This window comes from Dipodomys ordii, unplaced genomic scaffold, assembly GCF_000151885.1.
Source record: "Dipodomys ordii isolate 6190 unplaced genomic scaffold, Dord_2.0 Scaffold303, whole genome shotgun sequence".
In the NCBI taxonomy this organism is placed as follows: Eukaryota; Metazoa; Chordata; class Mammalia; order Rodentia; family Heteromyidae; genus Dipodomys; species Dipodomys ordii.
Genome location: NW_012267519.1, coordinates 44,499 through 64,486, shown reverse-complemented (window position 1 = coordinate 64,486; position 19,988 = coordinate 44,499). Strand labels below are relative to the sequence as shown.

The 19,988-nt window shown below is 39.0% G+C and overlaps 1 protein-coding gene across 1 annotated transcript in view; it reads left to right on the top strand.

Annotated features, from left to right (window-relative positions):
- The window catches only part of LOC106001488, a 68,461-nt gene that overhangs the window by 9,495 nt on the left and 38,978 nt on the right, over window positions 1-19,988 (top strand). The window contains exons 3-6 of the mRNA XM_013036581.1: window positions 2,196-2,246; window positions 2,404-2,578; window positions 3,157-3,200; window positions 4,490-4,945. Of these exons, the coding sequence (XP_012892035.1) occupies window positions 2,196-2,246; window positions 2,404-2,578; window positions 3,157-3,200; window positions 4,490-4,945 (726 nt within the window). The remainder of the gene's footprint in view (window positions 1-2,195; window positions 2,247-2,403; window positions 2,579-3,156; window positions 3,201-4,489; window positions 4,946-19,988) is intronic.

Below are 19,988 nucleotides of genomic sequence, written 5' to 3'. Positions count from 1 at the left end.
TCAAATATTTTGCAAATGACTGACCCACAGCCACAGTCTTCCCAATCCCTGCTTCCCATAGGTGGGATTACAACTGTGAGCCACCATGCCTGATATCTAGATCTTTTTCTAGTAAGTGATACAGTGTTAGTGCTATATAATTAGTTCTTACTCTGCATTGTTTAGGAAACAATGACAAATAAAAGTTAAATACACAATTTTGGCATAGTATTTCCATAGGCAGTGGGTTCAGTCCATAGGTGCAGGACCTGCAGATACAGAAAGCATCTTAAATTGTCAGTTTAGATATTCAAAACAGAATCAAAGTTGTACATAAACATGCATTCAAAGAAATGTCACTCCTTTCTCATTCTTTCAATCTTTTTCCTATGTTTCCATTTCTTTCCCCTTTCCTATTGTTTACCTATAGGGATAGTCTTTTCATCTTGCGGCCTAATCTTTCCTATACTTATATTGCACAGATGAGCATGTACAAGATTTTAAATTGCTTTCTTACATACTTCAAAGTCCAGTATCCTAAGTCCCTCCTCATATTTTTCTACTCATTTCACAGCCATCCATATATACAGATATATGTGTATATATGGATACATATATATAATATGAATGTTATTATCTAGCTGTCTAACTGAGTAAACATTGTCAGGTATTTTTGAAATTGTATTGTAGTTTAATTTAGCTTAAGGATTATTGATATCTTTTTCATGTGAACTTGTCAGGGAAGAAGATATCAAATTGGAGTAGCATTGATTGTAAGTATTTCGAATGTCTACAACTGAACCTCTCAACAAAGCTGACTGCACATCCTCACAGAGTTGTGTGCAGTCTTTATGAAATGGCATGTACTGTAAATTCCGCAATAGAATTCAGTATCCTTTTGTACTAATTGGTGAAAACATTCCTTCCTTTCTGAAAAGCAATCCCTTTCTTACAAGGAGCTTTGATCTTTGCTGCACATGAAAGAATCACAGTTCTTGGCAAACAAGGTCCAATTAGCTTTTTTTTTTTTTTTTGGTCGGTCGAAGGGCTTGAACTCTGGGCCTGGGCGCTGTCCCTCAGCTCTTCAGCTCAAGGCGAGCGCTCTACCACTTGAGCTACAGTGCCACTTCCAGTTTTCTGATAGTTTATTGGAGATAGGAGTCTCACGGTTTCTCCTGCCCGGGCTGGCTTTGAACTGCGATCCTCAGATCTCAGCCTCCTCAGTAGCTAGGATTACAGGCGTGAGCCACCAGCGCCAGGCCCAATTAGCTTTTCTTGAATGATAATCTATTTTAAAAAAACCCATTGCATACTTTTGGTGACTAAGATGAGCCTTATGGACTTTTTCTTGCCTGAGCTGGCTTTCAACCATGATCCTCAGATCTCAGCCTCCTGAGTAGCTAGGATTACAGGCATGGACCTTTAGTGCCCAGCTGTTTTTGTAAAATGTGGTTAGAACACAGTTTTTTTGCTCATTAAACACTTATGTATCATAAACAGCAATTAAAATGCTAGTATGACTGCATTTTTTTCATTTATCTTGGGTATATATAGAGGTGGGATAGGTGTGACAATGGGTAACTATGTTTAACTTTTTAAGAAACCACCAAACTTTTAACATTAGCTCTATGATTTTGATTTGCCATCAGCAATGTATGTGGCTCTTCTTTCTCTATACACGCAACAACTTTAGTTATTTGCTCTCACTTTTATTTATTTATTTTCACACTAAAGACTTGAAATCAAGGCCTTGTATTTTTTACACAAGCACTCAACCACAATCCAAACTTTCTTGCTTGCATTATTTTTCAGATCAGCTCATATATATATTGCCCCAGATTGACAGATAATCTCCTACCTCTGCCTCCTTCATAGGTGAGATTATAAGTTTGAACCATCACTTCTGGCTTATTCTTTAACTGGCCTTGAACCTTCAACCTCCTCTGTTCCTCCTAAACAGTTTGAATCACAAGCATGAGCCACGATGTCTGGCCCTACTCTCATTTTGGAAAATGACTGTTCATTTGGTACAAGATGGTATCATAGGCTAGTTTTAATTTGTATTTCCTTAATGACTTGTGTTGCTTAGCATATTTTTTATCTAGTTGTTAATCATTTCTGTGTCTTCATTCCAGCAGTGTTTATTGTCATTTGCAACTTCCATTAAATGAATTTTCCCTTTATATTGTATGTTGCTTTTATGTTCTGAATTCTAGATCCTTATCAAACAGACGATATACAGATATTTTTACCAGTTTTACAGCTAAGTATTTTCTTCAGTTCCCACACAGTTATGAGATAATTTCTAATTCTTATAGCAATAGTTCTCTAGAGATAGCTGTACAGTTTACCATGTATTTATTTAGCTAATGTTTTTATGTGGCTGTCTTTCCAGATTTCTAAATATTTCTCACTCTGATACAGGTGTATTAAGATGGAGCCACAGGAGCCAGACACACTACTTGATCTTGCTATGCAGACTGTGGTGAAAAATGAGTCTGTAGCATTACGTGCAGTTGAAGAGATACCACGAGAACTTTTTATTCCATTGTTCAATGTTGCTTTCTCTGGTGGGCATAAGAATATAGTGAAGGCAATAGTAAGTACTTGGCCCTTTCCTTGTCTCCATGTCGGAGCCTTGGAGAAGCCGGAGTCATATTATGAAATCTTGGAAGCTATGCTTGATGGTCTTCAGTTTCTTCCTGTTCACAACTCTTCTTCTTGGTAAGACTTCATATAATATAGACACGATAAATCCGTAGAGTATTATGTTGAGATCTTGTTCAGGAGAGTACTTGCAAGTCTCCATAGTTGATTGATAGATGAAGGTCTTTGTGATACTATGGGTGCAACATTTGTGATCACCTTAAGAACATTAATCTCTTACAAATATGATATAAACTACTGGTGATTGAAGATACAACTGATGTATATAGATGATAGATATTATTACATAGAATAGGAACATGAACACTAACACTGGGAAAGACAAAATGAGAATAGAATGTAAAGCAACTAACAGAGGCTGTGTGATTTTTGTGGGAAAGATTTGTTGCCACCTGGTATTTGGAGTAAACCCCAAGAATATAGGTATTTGTCTCTGCTTCTCATTACTGATTCTGCTGGTTTCCATTAACACACACTACCTCTCATATCTTTCATCTCCTTTTCCTACAGGGTTCCCAAACTGAGGATTCTAGATTTAAGGCAGAATGCAGACTGTAAGACCACATGTTTCAGCTTTTTGAAAAAATTCCCTTTCTGTAATCATGCTTGTACTTACTCTCAGAACTCTATTATGAAAATACAAGAAGCCAATAATGGTCTTTCAACTTCAGAGCCTCAAGTATCCAGACAATCCATGGAATTATTAGTAGACCTTTATCTTGATGGTAGCAGGAGTGCAAGACATTTTCATTCTATTCTTCATGGCAAAATTGAGCAGAGCTTGGGGTCTCTGCACCTCTGTTGTAGAGATTTACAGATTTCTAAGTCACATGACAACAAAAATACCCTGAAGTTGTTGGATATGAGGTGTATTGAGCACTTGGAAGTGGATCAGACTTATCTGAGTGAAGTCTGCATGATTTTCCCTCAGATGGTCAACTTGAGAAGCCTTAATTTATCTAAAATCATATTTAGATCTTATAAAAGGAAAAACTTCAAAATGTTTCTGGCCCATCTTAGCCAGCTAAATGATCTTCAGGAGCTCTGCCTATCTTGCTTCCCCCTCAGAAACCAGCTACATAAACTACTCAGGTAAGGGCTTGGAGTGGTATTCTGGATGATGTGAGCTGTCAGCTAATTCAGGAAGGAAACCATTCTTGCACATTCCCTAGTTCCTTGTAACATATATTTACTTTCTCTCAGTTTGGACACTGCTAGGGAATCTGTAACTGGCCATTCTAGGGAATGCCTTTCTCATAGTGAGAAGAAAGGCAAGATTAGCAATATGCATTATACTCATTCTTTCAGTCAACCATATATAGATAGCATAACAGACTTAAAAACATATTGGTAAAAAAGACAGAGGAAAGGGACATTTGCAGTTGGAGAAAGTTTCATTCTTATAGCACTGATGCACATAGTCATGATATGACCATAGTAGTTAATACTGTCAGAGCCTTTCATTCATGGGTTTTCCCAAAGGCTTAGAGTCAAATGGAGAAATTGTTATGTAAGGATTATTCAAAGAGAATCTTCTGTAGCGTTCCTTCCCTGACTTCTCTCTATAAAATAAGTGAATTAGACCCCCACAATGTACTATGGTGTAAGTATTAATTTTTTTCATTTAATCTTTACTATCCTGTAAACTAATTGATAGTTTACATTTAGAAGATGTTGAAGCAACTTTGTTTGTGGAAAATAACTTTTTATGGTGGCAACTCTATTACTGATATTAGAGCCCACATTGTTAACTGTCATTTCAATGTATTACCAAGTGATTTAAGACTCCTTGTCTGGATCAGTTACTCATGCTTTAAAAATAATTTTCCTTTTGTCTCTACAGAGTTCTGTCACCGCAATTGGCTTACTTGCATCTGAATTTTTGTGACCTGACTAACAAAGACTTTATTTACTTCTCTGAAAGCCTTAAGGCCCGGCACTTAAAGCTATTGAATCTCAGTAAAAACCAGATCTCTTGGGAAGATTCTCTACCATTACGGATTCTTCTGGACAATTTATCTGGTACCCTGCAGCAGCTAGAGATGAATAATTGCCTTATTACAGATTTAATTCTCTCTGATTTTATACCATCCCTAAGACACTGTTCCCACCTCCGAGTCTTAAGCTTGGCCTGTAATCCCATTACCATGCCTGTTCTCAGGAGCCTTTTGCAGAACCTAACACCCTTGACAGAGCTAAAGTATGTGATTTATCCCGTTCCTGTACATTGCTATGAACAGTGGCATTTGCGCAACAGTTTGGACGAAGAGAAGCTGGCTGAAGTAAAGTCAGAAATAAGGTCAATGCTCTGGGCAGCACAACGTACTGATATGAAGTGGAGCACATCATATAAGTGATTTTCACAGTGTGAAGGGTTCATTGAACAATGGTGTGTAGTCAGTATTCTTTCCTGAAGCCCTTTACCATATGTAAAACACTGCTGTTCTCTGAAACTAGTATTAGGAAGATTGGATGTATGTCTGGGATATATAAAAGATAATAAAGGGCTTTCAAAAATCCTTTGAGTCTCTTGTCTACTACTCTACATCTGCCTTCTTCTTACTGACCATTGTACTGAGTAAGTGATATGGGCTGACCCATTCATGTTATACCTTTTCCTTGCCAACATTGACAGGCTTACTTCTGTATAATTGACACTAGTCAGGACAATTGAAAACTTTTCCTGGATGTTTTGATAGAGTGGTGGCAATTCAAGTCATTAATTTCACTCTAAGGTATACTACACTCTGAGCTTTACTGTTAAGTTGATTATAAAAGCTAACCTGCTATTAAAAGAGGAAAGCTATGCCCATCTACCTATGGATATCTAAAACTGAATGCTGCTGCATCCTTTTCTAGGTCAAGAGCACTGGGATTAAGACTTTATTTCATACACATTAACCAAGGATCTCTTATTAGGTACCACTCTAGGTGTTAAAGAGTGAGAAGGTAAGGTCCCTAATTCAAGTCTATCAGAGTATAAATGTTCCCATGCTTTATGTGTTCCTCCTTTCTTGGACCCCTTTTGACAGTGATTTCACTTCCTACGCACAAGACTTTTACCCCATTTCATGTTCTTTTAAATAGAATTGGCCTCCATACTGTTGAATAATTCAACACTCAGGGCATAGTTTAGATAATTCTTTCTCAGAAGGGTTTTCTCTTGTTTCCTCTGTTAGCCAACTTTCTGTCATAGTGCAAAAATACCCAAGACAATTAACTTACAAGGAGGAATTACTTAGTTCCCACTGTGAGGGTTTTCAGTCACTTGTTGCTTGATTCCATCATGTTTGATCCTGTAGTGAGGCAGAGCTCATGACAGAACAGAACTGTGCACTTAATGGTCCCCAGGAAGGAGAAAAAAGGAGAGGAGCTAGAGTTTGAATAGCCCTTTCAAAGGCATGCCTCCAGTGACCTAGTTCCTCCAAGTAGGACTCAACCTCAAAGTTGCCACCACTTCCCAACATCACTATACTTTATATACTGTTGTAAGGTGAGAAATCAGAGAAGACACGTTTTGGGAGGTCAAATCATGGAGTCTATGGGAACACTAGCAGTCTGCAGGCAGCCAATTGTTACAGAGGCCTGAAGCCCGCAAATTATATATATAATTGTAAAAAAATACAGAGGGGTTATAGTTACATGAGTTGGGTAATGAGTACATTTCCTATTGAGCATTGTTACCTCCTCCTTTGTTTCTCCCCTACCATCCATGCTTCCCTCCCCAACTCCTCCCCTTACTCGGACACTGTAAAGTTCGTTTTCAACATAGTGCCCTGTATATCTCATCATCACAATGGGTCAACCTGCATCCCCACTTAAGCATTCCACTATATCCCTTCCCCTCCCCAAATTACAAAAATGTATATACAAGATGCAGATCACCGGAATCAAATACAGTGAAAACGGGTTATACCATGGGGGAAGAACATACAAAAGAAGCAAAAGAATCCCATAGTGCATTATAAGTACATTATAAACAATAGCAAGAAAAAAAACACTTGTGTCCCTGTCTTGGGGTACATTTCGCTTAACACCATCTTATATGGTCATATGTACATAGCCTTTGACTTTCTCTGCTTGTCCTAGACATGTACTAGTCATTGCAAACAAGGGAAACCATGGACCTATGTTTCTTTGGGCCTGGCTTACTTCACTTAATATAATTTTTTTCCAAGTCTTTCCATTTCCTAACAAATAGGGCAAATATTCTTAACACAAGAAACAGACTAGAGAGGAAAGAACAAAAACAATACCAAAAAAAAACAATTCAGCTCCAATGGTGAGCTGAAATGGGATCCATGGTGATGAAAACAGCCAGGAGTCAGGAGACAGGACAGGAACATGGAGACACAGGACATAGCATAATCATCCCTGAGCTGGTCCAGACCTAAATAGGGCCAGCTCAGGTGGCACAGTCACAGGAAAACTCCCAGTCCCAGGAACTGGACTGAGGGTTAGTAACCTATCAGTCAAGTGCCCTCCCCTGTCTCCAGAGATTCCATTATGCTCATCATCTGAGAGGGAGAGGGGGCTTCACCTTCTCCCACCATGAAGACAAGATGCCAGACCTTAAATGGACATACTCATGTATCACCAGAACTTTTCCATCTAGGGAAGAGAGGCCTCAACCTTCCATATAGGGTATACTTAGAGGCTATTCAGAGGCTGGTGATTCAAGCCATTTAGGGAGTTAATTAAGGCAGAATCAGAGCGTTCTCCATATGCAAAGCTTTCCTAAGGCTATGGCATCTGCATTTCTCTGAAGCAGAGCCCTCCTAGCTGACCTTGAGCTAAGTATCTACATTCAATGAATAGCCTCTCTCACCTGTAGGCTTTTCAACACTGGGTGAATAATTCCCAGAGGCACCAGGAAAGCTGTAAGATATTACTTAGTCTCAGCCTCCTTACTTCAGTACCAAGCCTTTATAATTGAGCGTTTGGGATATTTAAGGTCTAAGCCATAACAATTCCCTTATTGTCCCTTGTTCTGTTATTAAATGCTCTGAATACATCTTATTTATATCCTTCAGATTATAAAGCATTTTATATGTACTTGCTGCTTCTTTTTTTTTTTTTTTTTACTTCTACTGGAGTTGCCAGTTTGCTATGATACATGCACTAACTACATGTGTCTACTGAATTCTAGAAATCTGGTCACTAACTTGTGTGATTGCCTATCAATGTAAAAGGCATTTTGACTATCCAAGACTTAATAATAAACAAATGATATGGAATAACTAACAACTTACATTGCTTACATATTGAAATGATCATTGCTGGCTGGTGGCTGACTTTCTGGGGCCTGGCTGTTTGTTCTGCCTGTCTGTCTGCATCTCAAGGCCCTCCAGACCTGGCCTGACCATAAGCATCAACCCCCATACCATAAATTTCCCGATGATTTCCTGATGTCTATGCAGCTCCCATGCAGGTTCCCTCCCTATAACTACTTCCCTCGCTTAATGACAGCTACTGCTTTCTGTCCTGATGGAGATAGCCTGCTAGTCTTGCTGGCATTAAACTCCTCTCTGCTTGGATGTGTGTGGTGTGTTTATCCAGTTGAAACATGTAACAATCATGTAGTGTTTCAAAGGCATGATGAAAACACATACAATTTTGTGTTCTTGTCAACTGTTGAAATTCTAACATCATTTAAATGACTTTGTAACAAAAATAACTAAAAATAAGTACTAAATGGTTGATGTTGTTTTCTTGTTGAAATTAAGACTATTTTTATTTTGGTGCCACTCCTGGGTCTTGAACTCAGTGCCTGTGCACTCTCCCTGAGCTTTTGTGCTCAAGGCCAGTGCTCTACCACTTAAGCTGCAGCTCCTCTGTGTTTTTTGTTTTTTGTTTGGTCATGGGCCTGAACTCTGGGCCTGGGCGCTATCCCTCAGCTCTTCAGCTCAAGGCTAGCACTCTACCACTTGAGCCACAGCATCCACTTCTGGCTTTTTCTGCTTATGTAGTGCTGAGGAATCGAACCCAGGGCCTAATGCATGCAAGGCGAGCACTCTATCACTGAGCCACCTTCCCAGCCCAAGCCACAGCTCTATGTGTGGCTTTTTGGTAGTAAATTGTAGATAAGAGGGTCAGGGATACTCCTACCTGGGGCTGAATTTGAAACATGATCCTCAGATCTTAACTAAGATTACAGTTGTGAGCCATCAGTGCCCAGTACAGATTGCATTTTTTTTATGTTTCATGAGACACTTAATTTTTTTTTCAGATTGCATTTTTTAAAAGATGAAAGTAAGTAAATCTTTTATTTCCCTCCCAGAGCTGAGGACTGAGTATTATGCCCACCTTTGGTCCTCTGCTCCACCCATACCTGAGCTTCTCTCTTTCCTGGAGTTCCTGCCCTACAGCTGGCTACTCCCTATCTCTGACCAGACCCTCCTGAGAACTCACCTACCTCACTTCCTGCTACCTGGATAGAGACGGATGTCATGTGCTCCCTCTTCAGGAAAATATGGCTCCTCTAATAAACCTTATAATAATCTTTCTCCTGTGCCTGCTTGCCTCTGAATGGTTCCTTGGGATGGACATGAAGGATCCTTTCAAGAACCTAACTCAGGGCCTTGACTCACCAGGATCTTCCATTGAGCTAAATCTCCAACTCAGTAAATCTTTTTTTTTTTGGTCAGTCATAGGGCTTGAACTCTGCATCTGGACATTGTCCTTCAGCTCTTCAGCTCAAGGCAAGTACTCTACCACTTGAGCTGCAGTACCACTTCTGGTTTTCTCATGGTTTCTTAGAGATAAGGGTCTCATGGCCTTTCCTGTCTGGGCTGGCTTTCAACCGAGATCCTCAGATATCAGCCTCCTGAGTAGCTAGGATTACAGGCATGAGCCACTGGTGCCCAGCAGTAAATCATTTTTAATGTAGAAATTATAGCATATTTTTTCCAGACTGAGTCAAAACACTGTTGAAAAGCTGACCATAAGAATCTACCTCTGCAATATCTGTTACTCAGTGAAGAGAGGTAGGAAGATTGACATCCAAGTCTAACTTTAGAGAAAAGTTATACCCTTCTTTAGAGAAAATAATAATGATTAATAAAGTAAAAGGTTACTTTCATTAACAATGATGACAGTTTCCAGTACCAACTTAGAAAAAAACATATGAACAAAGCAATTATTTAATAGTTATGCCTAATATAACAAGTCAGATACATGAAAATTTAAAATGCAAAAATTAATACTTGCTTCATAGGTTTTATATTTCTAGTGTGTTGAAATGACAATGCACTGAATTTCAAAGACATTGAAATGGGAAGCTGAATCTTCATAGTTCTTGCACCTAAATGTTACATTATTCTTGGCATTTGGGTTGATATTTGTTACTAAAGCTCATCTATCCCTAAAACTTTGTTCTGTCTTAACTTTTTCCAGTATAGTGCTAATTATACATAATGTCCAAATAAGTAGGGACCTCATGTGCTCAAAATTATATGCCTGATATATCAATATCTGTAGCAGAATACTTAGGAGGTGGCATATGCCAAGAGGTTAGATTATTTCCTCCCATTTCCTCTCCCTACTTTAGTGTCAGGTTGCAGTTAGTGGAAACACATCCAGAACTCAAAAACAGAATTGACTACATGAAGGAAATATCTATAAATTCTTATAAGACTAGTACCTCCCAATTATTGTATTTCAGCAAAATAACAAAACAATCATAGTTACTAGCTATGTATGGGTTTCTTAAACATATTTTAAGGATAACAAATCCAAAGGATTGACCACTCTTTCTACATAAACAGTCCTCTACTAATGTATAATAGGGCAACAAAGACAGATTGTGCTTCGTGGCTTAGATTCATACACACACACAACTCTAAGTCCAGGAATTTTGTTTTCTGTGGGAAGTCTTCTTCTAGAGGAATCATATAAAGTATGTTTCATTTGGAAACTGGTTCTCTCACACATTTATCACCTTATCAAGAACAATAGTACAGTCTTTGGGATTAGGAAATTTCAGAATGAAAAATTCCACTGTCGCTAATCTTCAGTGGCTGGGAAAAAGCATATTTCCCACTTTATCAAGAAGTATAATCCAAATAAACAGCACAGGCATGAATTTACTTGAACTTGTCAGAGAGCAGATGTAGGCTGATTCCAAAAGTCAGGTTTCTCTAGCAGTGTCTGGAAATGCAAATTCTTGGCCTGATATGGGAAGAAGCACTAATCACTACATAAGAAGATTCTAAGATTAACTTTGGACCCATCCTTGGAGTTGGGAAAATGTGCAGTGAGGTCAACTAGTGAATGATCTGGATAAAGTAACTAGGAAGGCAAGGAATGCATAGTATGTGAATAAACAGAATTGACCTGTGTAGGCATGTACAAACAACTTTGGGAGGGGGGAAGGAGTGGGAGGGCAGAGGGACAGTGGGAGAAAAACGACGGAGTGTGTAACAATATTCAGCAAGAAATGTACTCACTGAGAGGATCCAAGGCAGTGATGAAACAGTAAGGAAAACACCATAGCTCTCTCCTACTAAATAGAGAATTCAGGTGCCAATACACAGTTCCCCCAAGAGACCAATACAGGAACTGAAAAAAAAAGAAAAGAAAAGAAAAAAAAACCTCAGAACCTGTACAAAGACGAAAAAGCGTGAAGACCACTCCCCCACCCCTTGCAGTGTGGCTCCTAACTGCCAAGCTGCAAAAGCGACCTGGCCCATGGCTGCCTGGGATCTCAGAACCACTAGCATACCATAGAACCCAAATGCTGGACCCGGACAGTGTAGGCAGCGACAAAATACCGTAAAACCCAGATCCAGAGCTCCCACCACCACCCTGTTCAGCCCACAATCACTGCAACGGAGCTGGTGCTGACCTGCAACCAGTGAAGTACAGCACATAGATACAGGGATCTGCCACAGCACCGCTGGACAACACTTAATCAGTCCCCCACGGGGGACCTCCCTCCCCCCCTCACGGGAACCATGCACAGGCTCTAGAAGCCTGTGAAATGAGTTCCACCTGTAACTGTGCCAGGGCTCCAGCAGCCCCACCTGTGTGCCCTAGGCGGTGATTGAGAAGCCTCTGCTGCTTGTCCCTGCCTGAGTGGAGCAGGGAATTGGAGGGAAGCCCTAGGAGCAGGAGGAGTGCCCCCAACCTGCTCAGAACTGACAAGCAAGTATACCTCAACTAGGATCCTAAGCCGCCTAGGCCACTGGAACCTGACCCGCATCACAAAACACGCGTGTGCTTCTGCTGCTAGAGGAGCACCCACTAACACCGGCAGCTGCCAACACAGTACTGTACAGTGGCCCTAAGGTTAGGTGACCCCTTGGGAACTAGCCTGGTCTAAGCAAAGGCTCCACCTGTTGCATACCAACAGGCAGAGCTTGGGCCACAGACCTCACAAATCCTGAACCCAAATGCGTAAACCACATTGAAAGGTTAGAAGATTCCTGAACATTCAAGACAATAAACCCAAAAGCCAGCAGCAAGCTAGGAAACAACTCCAGTGAAAGCAAAGAAGAAATGGAGGGCAAAAGATCAATTAAAAGTGATGATGGCAGAATTGGCTAAAGAAATAAAAAGAGATACAACAGTAATTTAAAGAGTACAAAGAAGAAATATCAAAGGAATCCCAAGAATAGACACAGAGCCAGGCGCTGGTGGCTCAGCCTGTAATCCTAGCTATTCAGCAGGCTGAGATCTGAGAATCGCAGTTCAAAACCTGCACAGGCAGGAAAGTCCATGAGACTCTTATCTCCAATAAACCACCAGAAAAGTGAAAGTGGCACTGTGGCTCAAGTAGTAGAGCGCTAGCCTTGAGCTGAAGAGCTGAGGGACAGTGCCCAGGCCCAGAGTTCAAAACCCACGACAAAAAATAGTATAGACACAGTACATACCTTGTTAAAAGATGAAATTAACACTTTGAGTATTGATAGTGAAATAGTAAATAGACTATTTCCGAAATGCAAACCACAAAGGAACCCATACTAACAGAATGAAAAACAGATGGAAAATAGAATCTCACAAGTTGAAGATAAAACAGAAGAGCTGGAGAAAAAGTCATACAAACACACACACACACACACACACACACACACACACACACTCAGAAATTACCAAAGAGAAGTCTAAGAACTGGCAGACAATGCCAACAAATCTGATTTTCGTATAACTGGGATCAATGAAGGAGAGGATTACCAGACTAGAGGGATGCAACAATTATTCAATGATTATTACAGGAAATTTCCCTAATCTCAAAAGAGAAAACCTCACATAACAGACGCTTACAGAACAACTACACGACAGGGTCCTAGAAGAAACACTTTTAGACACATTGTAGTAAAGACACTAGACCTGAATTTCAAAGAGCTGCTTTTAAATGCTGTAAAGTCAAAGAAGGGGCTATACTACAATGCAAAGAAAATTAGAATCATTGCAGACCTCTCCATACAAACCCTCAATGCAAGAAGAGCCTGGAAAAATACCATCCTAGCCCTGAAAACTAACAACTGCTAACCCAGACTGGTATATCCAGAGAAACTAGCATTTACATTAGACAGAGAAACAAAAATTTTTAATAATAAAGAAAAATTAAAGGAATTCATGATCAAGAAGCCAGCACTACAAAAAATACTTAAAGGGGGAATATAACCAGAGGAAAATAATCAAGACCAGGGAACCACATCAGACAGAAACCTAATGGAGAGTTCACTTTATTAATATGAGATGTCTTTCTTTGTTTTTTTCTTACTAATTGTAATTTGAAATATGTTTTATCTGATATTAGTATTACTACCCCAGCCTGTTTATGAGGGACATTTCCTTAGGAAGACTGATCCAGGCTTTTACTTGAATAGTCAATATTTGAAAGCCTTGAGACCACAGTTAAGGAAAGACAGAGGAATTGTTGCAGATTAGGTAAGCTAAGAACAAAGGGTAACTAAGTAGGGTAGATTAGATTTTGTGATGAAAATAGACTATTACTAAAAAAAAATGCTGGTGAGTACTACTAAAGCCAATGAACTAAAGCAGTTTAGCTTAAAGCATTATATCTCTTGGTAATTATACCAAGGTTCTGTGGGTTTTCAGCCTTAGGAGATGCTGATAAAAGACAAATAGCTCTTTGAACTATTTTTGTAATTATTCTATAAATCTAAAATTACATAAAAATACAAAGTCAAAGAACTATTTTTCCCCAAGATCCCTTAAGTAGACCATAGGAAACTTTGGTGGTTTGAGAGGCACAAACGTCACAAATTTGAAAGGTATTATGATATTAAAATTAGTTATCATGATCCTTACAAAAATCCTTTTACTCTCTTACTGTACATTCTTCAATATACATCTGTGCCTCAAACTTGGAACCAGTCAGTTAGTGGCCTTTGAGTCTTTTCAGATACTTATTTAGTATCTGGGGACAATTACAGCAAGTATACCTTCAGGTTGTTGGTATTTTGCTGCTTGTATTGATTGTATCTGCATTTTTGTTGCTATATTTGTGTTATTCCATACATTCTTTTCACAACCATGTATCAATAGCTTCAGAGATTTGTAGGAGCATAATATTTGAGACAGAAATGTTAATGATTAGCTCAGAATTGCTAACACAAATGTAAACTGAGAAGAGTATTCCATTAACAAGGAAAAAATCACAATAAGTATGTACTATTGAAAAGCTGAGTTTAAACAATTTGTTGCATTAGTATGTTATCTGAGATGCAATTCTGTAAAGAGTAGCTGCAAGAACTATGATATATTCTTTTTTAATGTTTTTATTGTGAAAATACCATACAGAGGGGTTACAATTACATGAGCAAGGTAATGAGTACATTTCTTATCAAGCATTGTTGCCTCCTCCTTTGTTTTTCTCCTATCATCCCTGCCCTCCCATCTCCAAGACTACACTCCACCGCACTCCTGCCAAAGTTGTAAAGTTCATTTTTCAACATAGCATTTTGTACACCTCATTGTTGCAATGGGTCCACCTGTATCCCTATTTAAACAATTTGTTTTTTTCCTTCCCCTCCCCAAATTATACCAACATCAAATACAGTGAAAACAGGGGTTATACCATGGTGGAGGGACATACAAAGCAACAAAACAATCATCTTATAAATATGTTAGAAACAATAGCAAGAAAGAAAAAAAACTTGTGTCCTTATCTTGGGGTTCATTTTGACTAACATCATCTTATTGGAATTTTTCTGCTTGTCTCAGACATATATTAGTTATTGTAAATAAGGGAAACCATGGGACCTATGTTTCTAATGCTTCCATCAGAAAGAATGACATTGCCCCATTTGTTAGGAAATGGAAAAACTATGATGCATTCTTTTTTTTAAATTTTATTTTATTTTATTTGTGAACATACTGTACAGAGGGGTTACAATTACATGGGCGGGATAATGCGTTCATTTCTTACCAAGATATGATGTATTCTTTAGTGACATTCCCACACAATGTTTCAGGACATATTTAGTAAACTGAGGGTATGGAATAAATAAATAAAAATTACTACCACAGACTTTGTGTCCAGAAACCTAGACTAAATTCTAAAGAGTTGTGTAAATTTGGAAAATAAATTCTAAAAGACTTAATTTGCTCACCAATAAAGTATGGATAATGAAATATCTAAATCATAGCTATAGTGAAGATTAAAATAATTCTTAGAACAAATACGAAAGTTTCAATAAGCATCTTACAAGAAGAGATGTTGTTTTTGCTTTTGTTGTTATTGCCACTGTATTATTGTGACATATTGAAAACATTACCTGTAACAATGTACATGAATTTAAAAAAAGAAGAAGCTGTGGGGATCCTCAAAGGAAATTTGTCTACGTGTGGACAAGTATGAAATGATGCAGGTCAGTTTCTGCATACCTAATAATAATGTTCTGGGAAATCAGTCAGCATCCTTTCCCCCTTTATGTTTGCTTCATTAAGGGAGACTAGGTTCCTAGAAAAAGAAAGGAGACCTGAGAACCCAGTGCCCACCATAATTTCTACATGTGCAGAGCTGGAAAACTATTCCTTCTAAGTAAGGCATCCTGTGATCCTGCACATAAATACTACTGCCTATCAATGCCAGGGTAGTTTGTCTGAGCTACAGACAGGTATGGGCATGAGGGTTCTGTTGCCCACTGGAGAAAGTATACACAGCTTCACTTTACAGGTAAGAAAACCTGCAGGCAGGAGATGTGACTAATGTGTCCTGATTACAGATCTCATGAAGATTATACAGTGCTTTTTTTTTTTGAGACAGGGTCTGTGTAGCTCTGTTAGTCTGGAGTTTAGTCCTCAAAGTGCTGGAAATAACATGAGATTATAGGTATGTAATGCCACACACTGGGGTAGCATTTCTCCTGGAAGCACATGTTCCAGGGCTGACTTCTGAATTCTGTAGACATCTCAGTACCTCCAACATATACTAATCCTGGGAAACTGCTCAGGCTCAGACCATTGAACTCTGATATTGTGAGGTTGGGGAAGAGTGGGAGATGTAATTTTATCCTCAAAAGAAACATCAAAATCAGTGGCTCATACCTGTCATCCTAGTTACCCAGGAGGGTGAGATCTGAGGATCACAGTTTGCAGCCAGCCAGAGCAGGAATATCTGTGAGACTCTTATCTCCAATTAACCAGCAAAAATCCGGAAGTGGAGTTGTGGTTCAAGTGGAAGAGCACTAGCTTTCAGTGAAAGAGCTCAGGGACAGCACCCAGGTTCTGAGTTCAAAAAAGAAAAAGAAGAAATGTACTCATTACCTTACTTATATTACTGTAGCCCCTCTGAACAGCACCTTTACATCAAAATAAAATATAATAACTTTTTTTTATAAAGCATATATACCACTGTGAGTGTATTAACCACGGTAGTCAAATTGTTATGCTTTATAAGCTTTGTGAGTTTTCAGGTAATCAAGACAGAAATCTTTATTCAGGAAGGACCTTTGCTAAAATAAGGAATGCATAGTTACAAAATATCAAAGCTATCACATGTGTATGAAACATATTGGAAGAACTTCAAAAGGCACCCAGTATGATGCAAGTAGACACACAGGCATTCATTGTTTTTCAGCATTTTGGCAGAGTTCTCTATCAGTCAGACTTGTCACTGTTGTGACCAAAATACTTTCCATACACAAAACAAGGGAGAAAATGTGTATTTATACCCAAAGTTTCTAAGGGATGAGTGAGGAGGACATGATAGAGCAGACTAGTTCACGGGATGATGGCCAGGAACAGAAAGTGGTCTGTGGCTTCCAGCAAGGAGTTGGGACATCACATAGACACCAAACACCCTCCACCTGCTGTAATGAACTTCCTCAGGCTGGTTCTGAAACCTTCCTGAAATGGAACAATCATCTAGATAGTAAGTACTGAGCATACTCTCTGTAGAAGAATATTTCATATTCAGACTTTGGCAGTCTTCTACTTGCTTTTATGATAGTTTATTATGTTGGGATAGTGTAACTGCACATAAGTGGATTCCTTATCATCATGATTTTTCAAATATTATGTTTTAGAAATGTGTAGCATAGACTTCATAAAATATGGAATGCTGAGCACCAAGACCTTTGTCATCATTAATGATAATCAAATGCCAACAGAGATGGCATGACCATAACCCCAGCTACTTGGCTATTGGAGGCACGAGTATTATAAATTAGAGTCTATCTTTTGCATATTTGAGATCCTATCTCAAAAAGCAATAACAATAAAAGAAATCAAGGAATTAACAGTGTGCTCAAGGCAGAGAGTGCTGGCCTAGCACACACCAGTATCTGGGTTCATCCCAGAGTAACAGAGGAAAAATTTAAAAGGAAAAGAAAATTAATAATGAGATGTGGATTTGAAATGTGGAGTTGAAAACTAAATATCAAGACATAAATTGATTTATGTCTTTAATATGAGTATTTTAGTCTGACATAAAAGATTAAATCCATTTTTATACTTAGATTTTGTTTTTTCTCCATTCACACTGTTTGAACATAGTATTGTTCTCTGGTTCATTATGCACTAATCTTTTGTTTCAGTTAGACAATTGAGCATCATGTTCTGTGAATCAAATTTATTGCTATCTATGTATTTTAGAATATGTAAAATCAAAAATTTAAAAAATAGTATCTAGTATTCTCAAAGACACTTAAGCACCGTTGATAGTGTATTGATGACAAATTGATACCTAGAAGTAAGATATAACCTGGTGATAATGTGATCATAGTAGCTCACACCTCTAATCTTAGCTATGTGGAAGTTTGAGAACAGGATGATAGTAATTCAAGGCCACCAGGGTAAAAATGTTTACAAGAACCATTCTTATCCACCAAAAACTGGGTGAGTTTGTCTGCCAATGTCATCATAGCCATGGAAGGAACATATAGAAGAGGAACTTAGAACAGGGAATCTTGTACTTTAAGGTAAGGACATATTTTAAAAATATTGAAGCAAGGTGCCAGTGGTTCATGCCTGTAGTCCTAGCTTCGATCTGAGGATTGGGGATCAAAGCCAACCTGGGCAGGAAAGGCCATGAAACTCTTATCTCCAATAAACCACCAGAAAACCGGAAGTGGCGCTGTGGCTCAAGTGGTAGAATGCTGGAAGAGCTGAGGGACAGTGCTCAGGTGCAGAGTTCAAGCCCCATACCAACAACAACAAAAATAATAATATTGAAAGGCTCAAGGGCTTTGGGCATGGCTCCAGTGATAGAACCCCTGCCCAGTAAGCATAAGAGTCAGAATTGAAACTCTAATACTAACATATAAAAAATTGTAGTAGAAACACAACAGTTTATCAACCTACATAAAAAATGGACAGAATTTCTAAGGCACTGTTATAATGACTTTGAGTTGAAAATTTGCATTTCCTTACATATAAAAATATAATTTACAAATGAACAAAAGTGAATTGGCATTTCCCTAAATGGATAGCAAGAAATCTGAGAAAATTTAAATTCCTTTCTGCTAATATATGTTAAGAATACTGGCAACAAGGAAGTGGTGATGAAGAGAGTAAAATAGGTGAGGAGAACCCCTGACTGGATTTAAGGTGGCCAGAAAAGCACATTGTCAGCCGGTGGTGACCATGGTGACCATTAAATGGAAACAGAAATTATTGAGTGAGGGGCTGGGAAGGTGGCTCAGTGGTAGAGCGCTTGCCATCCATGCCTGAGGCCCTGGGTTCGATTCCTCAGCACCACATAAGCAAAAAGAAAAAAAGTCAGAAGTGGTGCTGTGACTCAAGTGGTAGAGCACTAGCCTTGAGCTGAAGAGCTGAGGGACAGCGCCCAGGCCCAGAGTTCAGGTCCCACGACCGGACCCCCCCCCCAAAAAAAGAAATTATTGAGTGAGGAACTGAAAATCCTAGGATGGGTTTGGGGCCCCAATTAGCAGTCCCGTGGTGGCCAGGGTGAGCAAATCTTTCTTGGGTGGAGAAGAGATGGTAAGGAAGCCAGAACAAGGGTTTAGATATGTTGTATGGCAATTGGGACTGATGGTGAACTGTGAGGCTTAGGCTTCTCAGAAGGTGTCCAGAGAGTGCCTGTTTGCTCTAGGTCCTGCCTTACATTAGAAATGGCCAGAGGTGACTACTGGCACTAATGACTGGGTTGGTTTTCCTGGTAAGCCCTTTAGGTATTTTGCATGCACATGTGGGTGAGCATGTAGATCAGCAGAATGAAGGCTTTTAAGAACACGGTTCCCTTAGTAAGTGATCAGGTAGGGAATGTGCTCCATAGGAATGACCAGACTTTTGGCAATGACACATATAGAAGGAAGGCACTTCTCCCAAATTTCCATTTCAATAACTTATTTTATTTTATATTTTTATTGTGAAAATACTGTACAGAGGGGTTACAATTACATGGGTAAGGTAATTAGTACATTTTTTATCAAGCATTGTTGCCTCTTCCTTTGTCCCTTCCCATCCATTCCCATCTCTCCCCTTCACACCCCACACCCGAAGTTGTAAAGTTCATTTTTCGACACAATGACTTGTACATCTCATTGTTGCAATGGGTCCACCTGTATCCTTATTTAAATGATTTGTTTTTTCCCTTTCCCTCCACAAATTATACCAACATCAAATACAATGAAAGCATTTCAATAACTATTATTTTATGTGAATAGATGTACATAGCCATTGCACCTTTGTGTTCTTCTCTTGAGAATACCCTGCTTTGGTCTCACTGTGTGGGCATTCGCCTTCTTGACCAAAACAACAGGCGTGCTTATTAACATGTCATATATACCTAAAACTGTATTATGGACCCTATGTAAACAGAAGGGCTATAAGTGCAGGTGAAATAGGGAATAAGAGAGTAAGAGTTGGGGTGAAGGGATGAATGAGGATGTCATTGCCATGGACACATG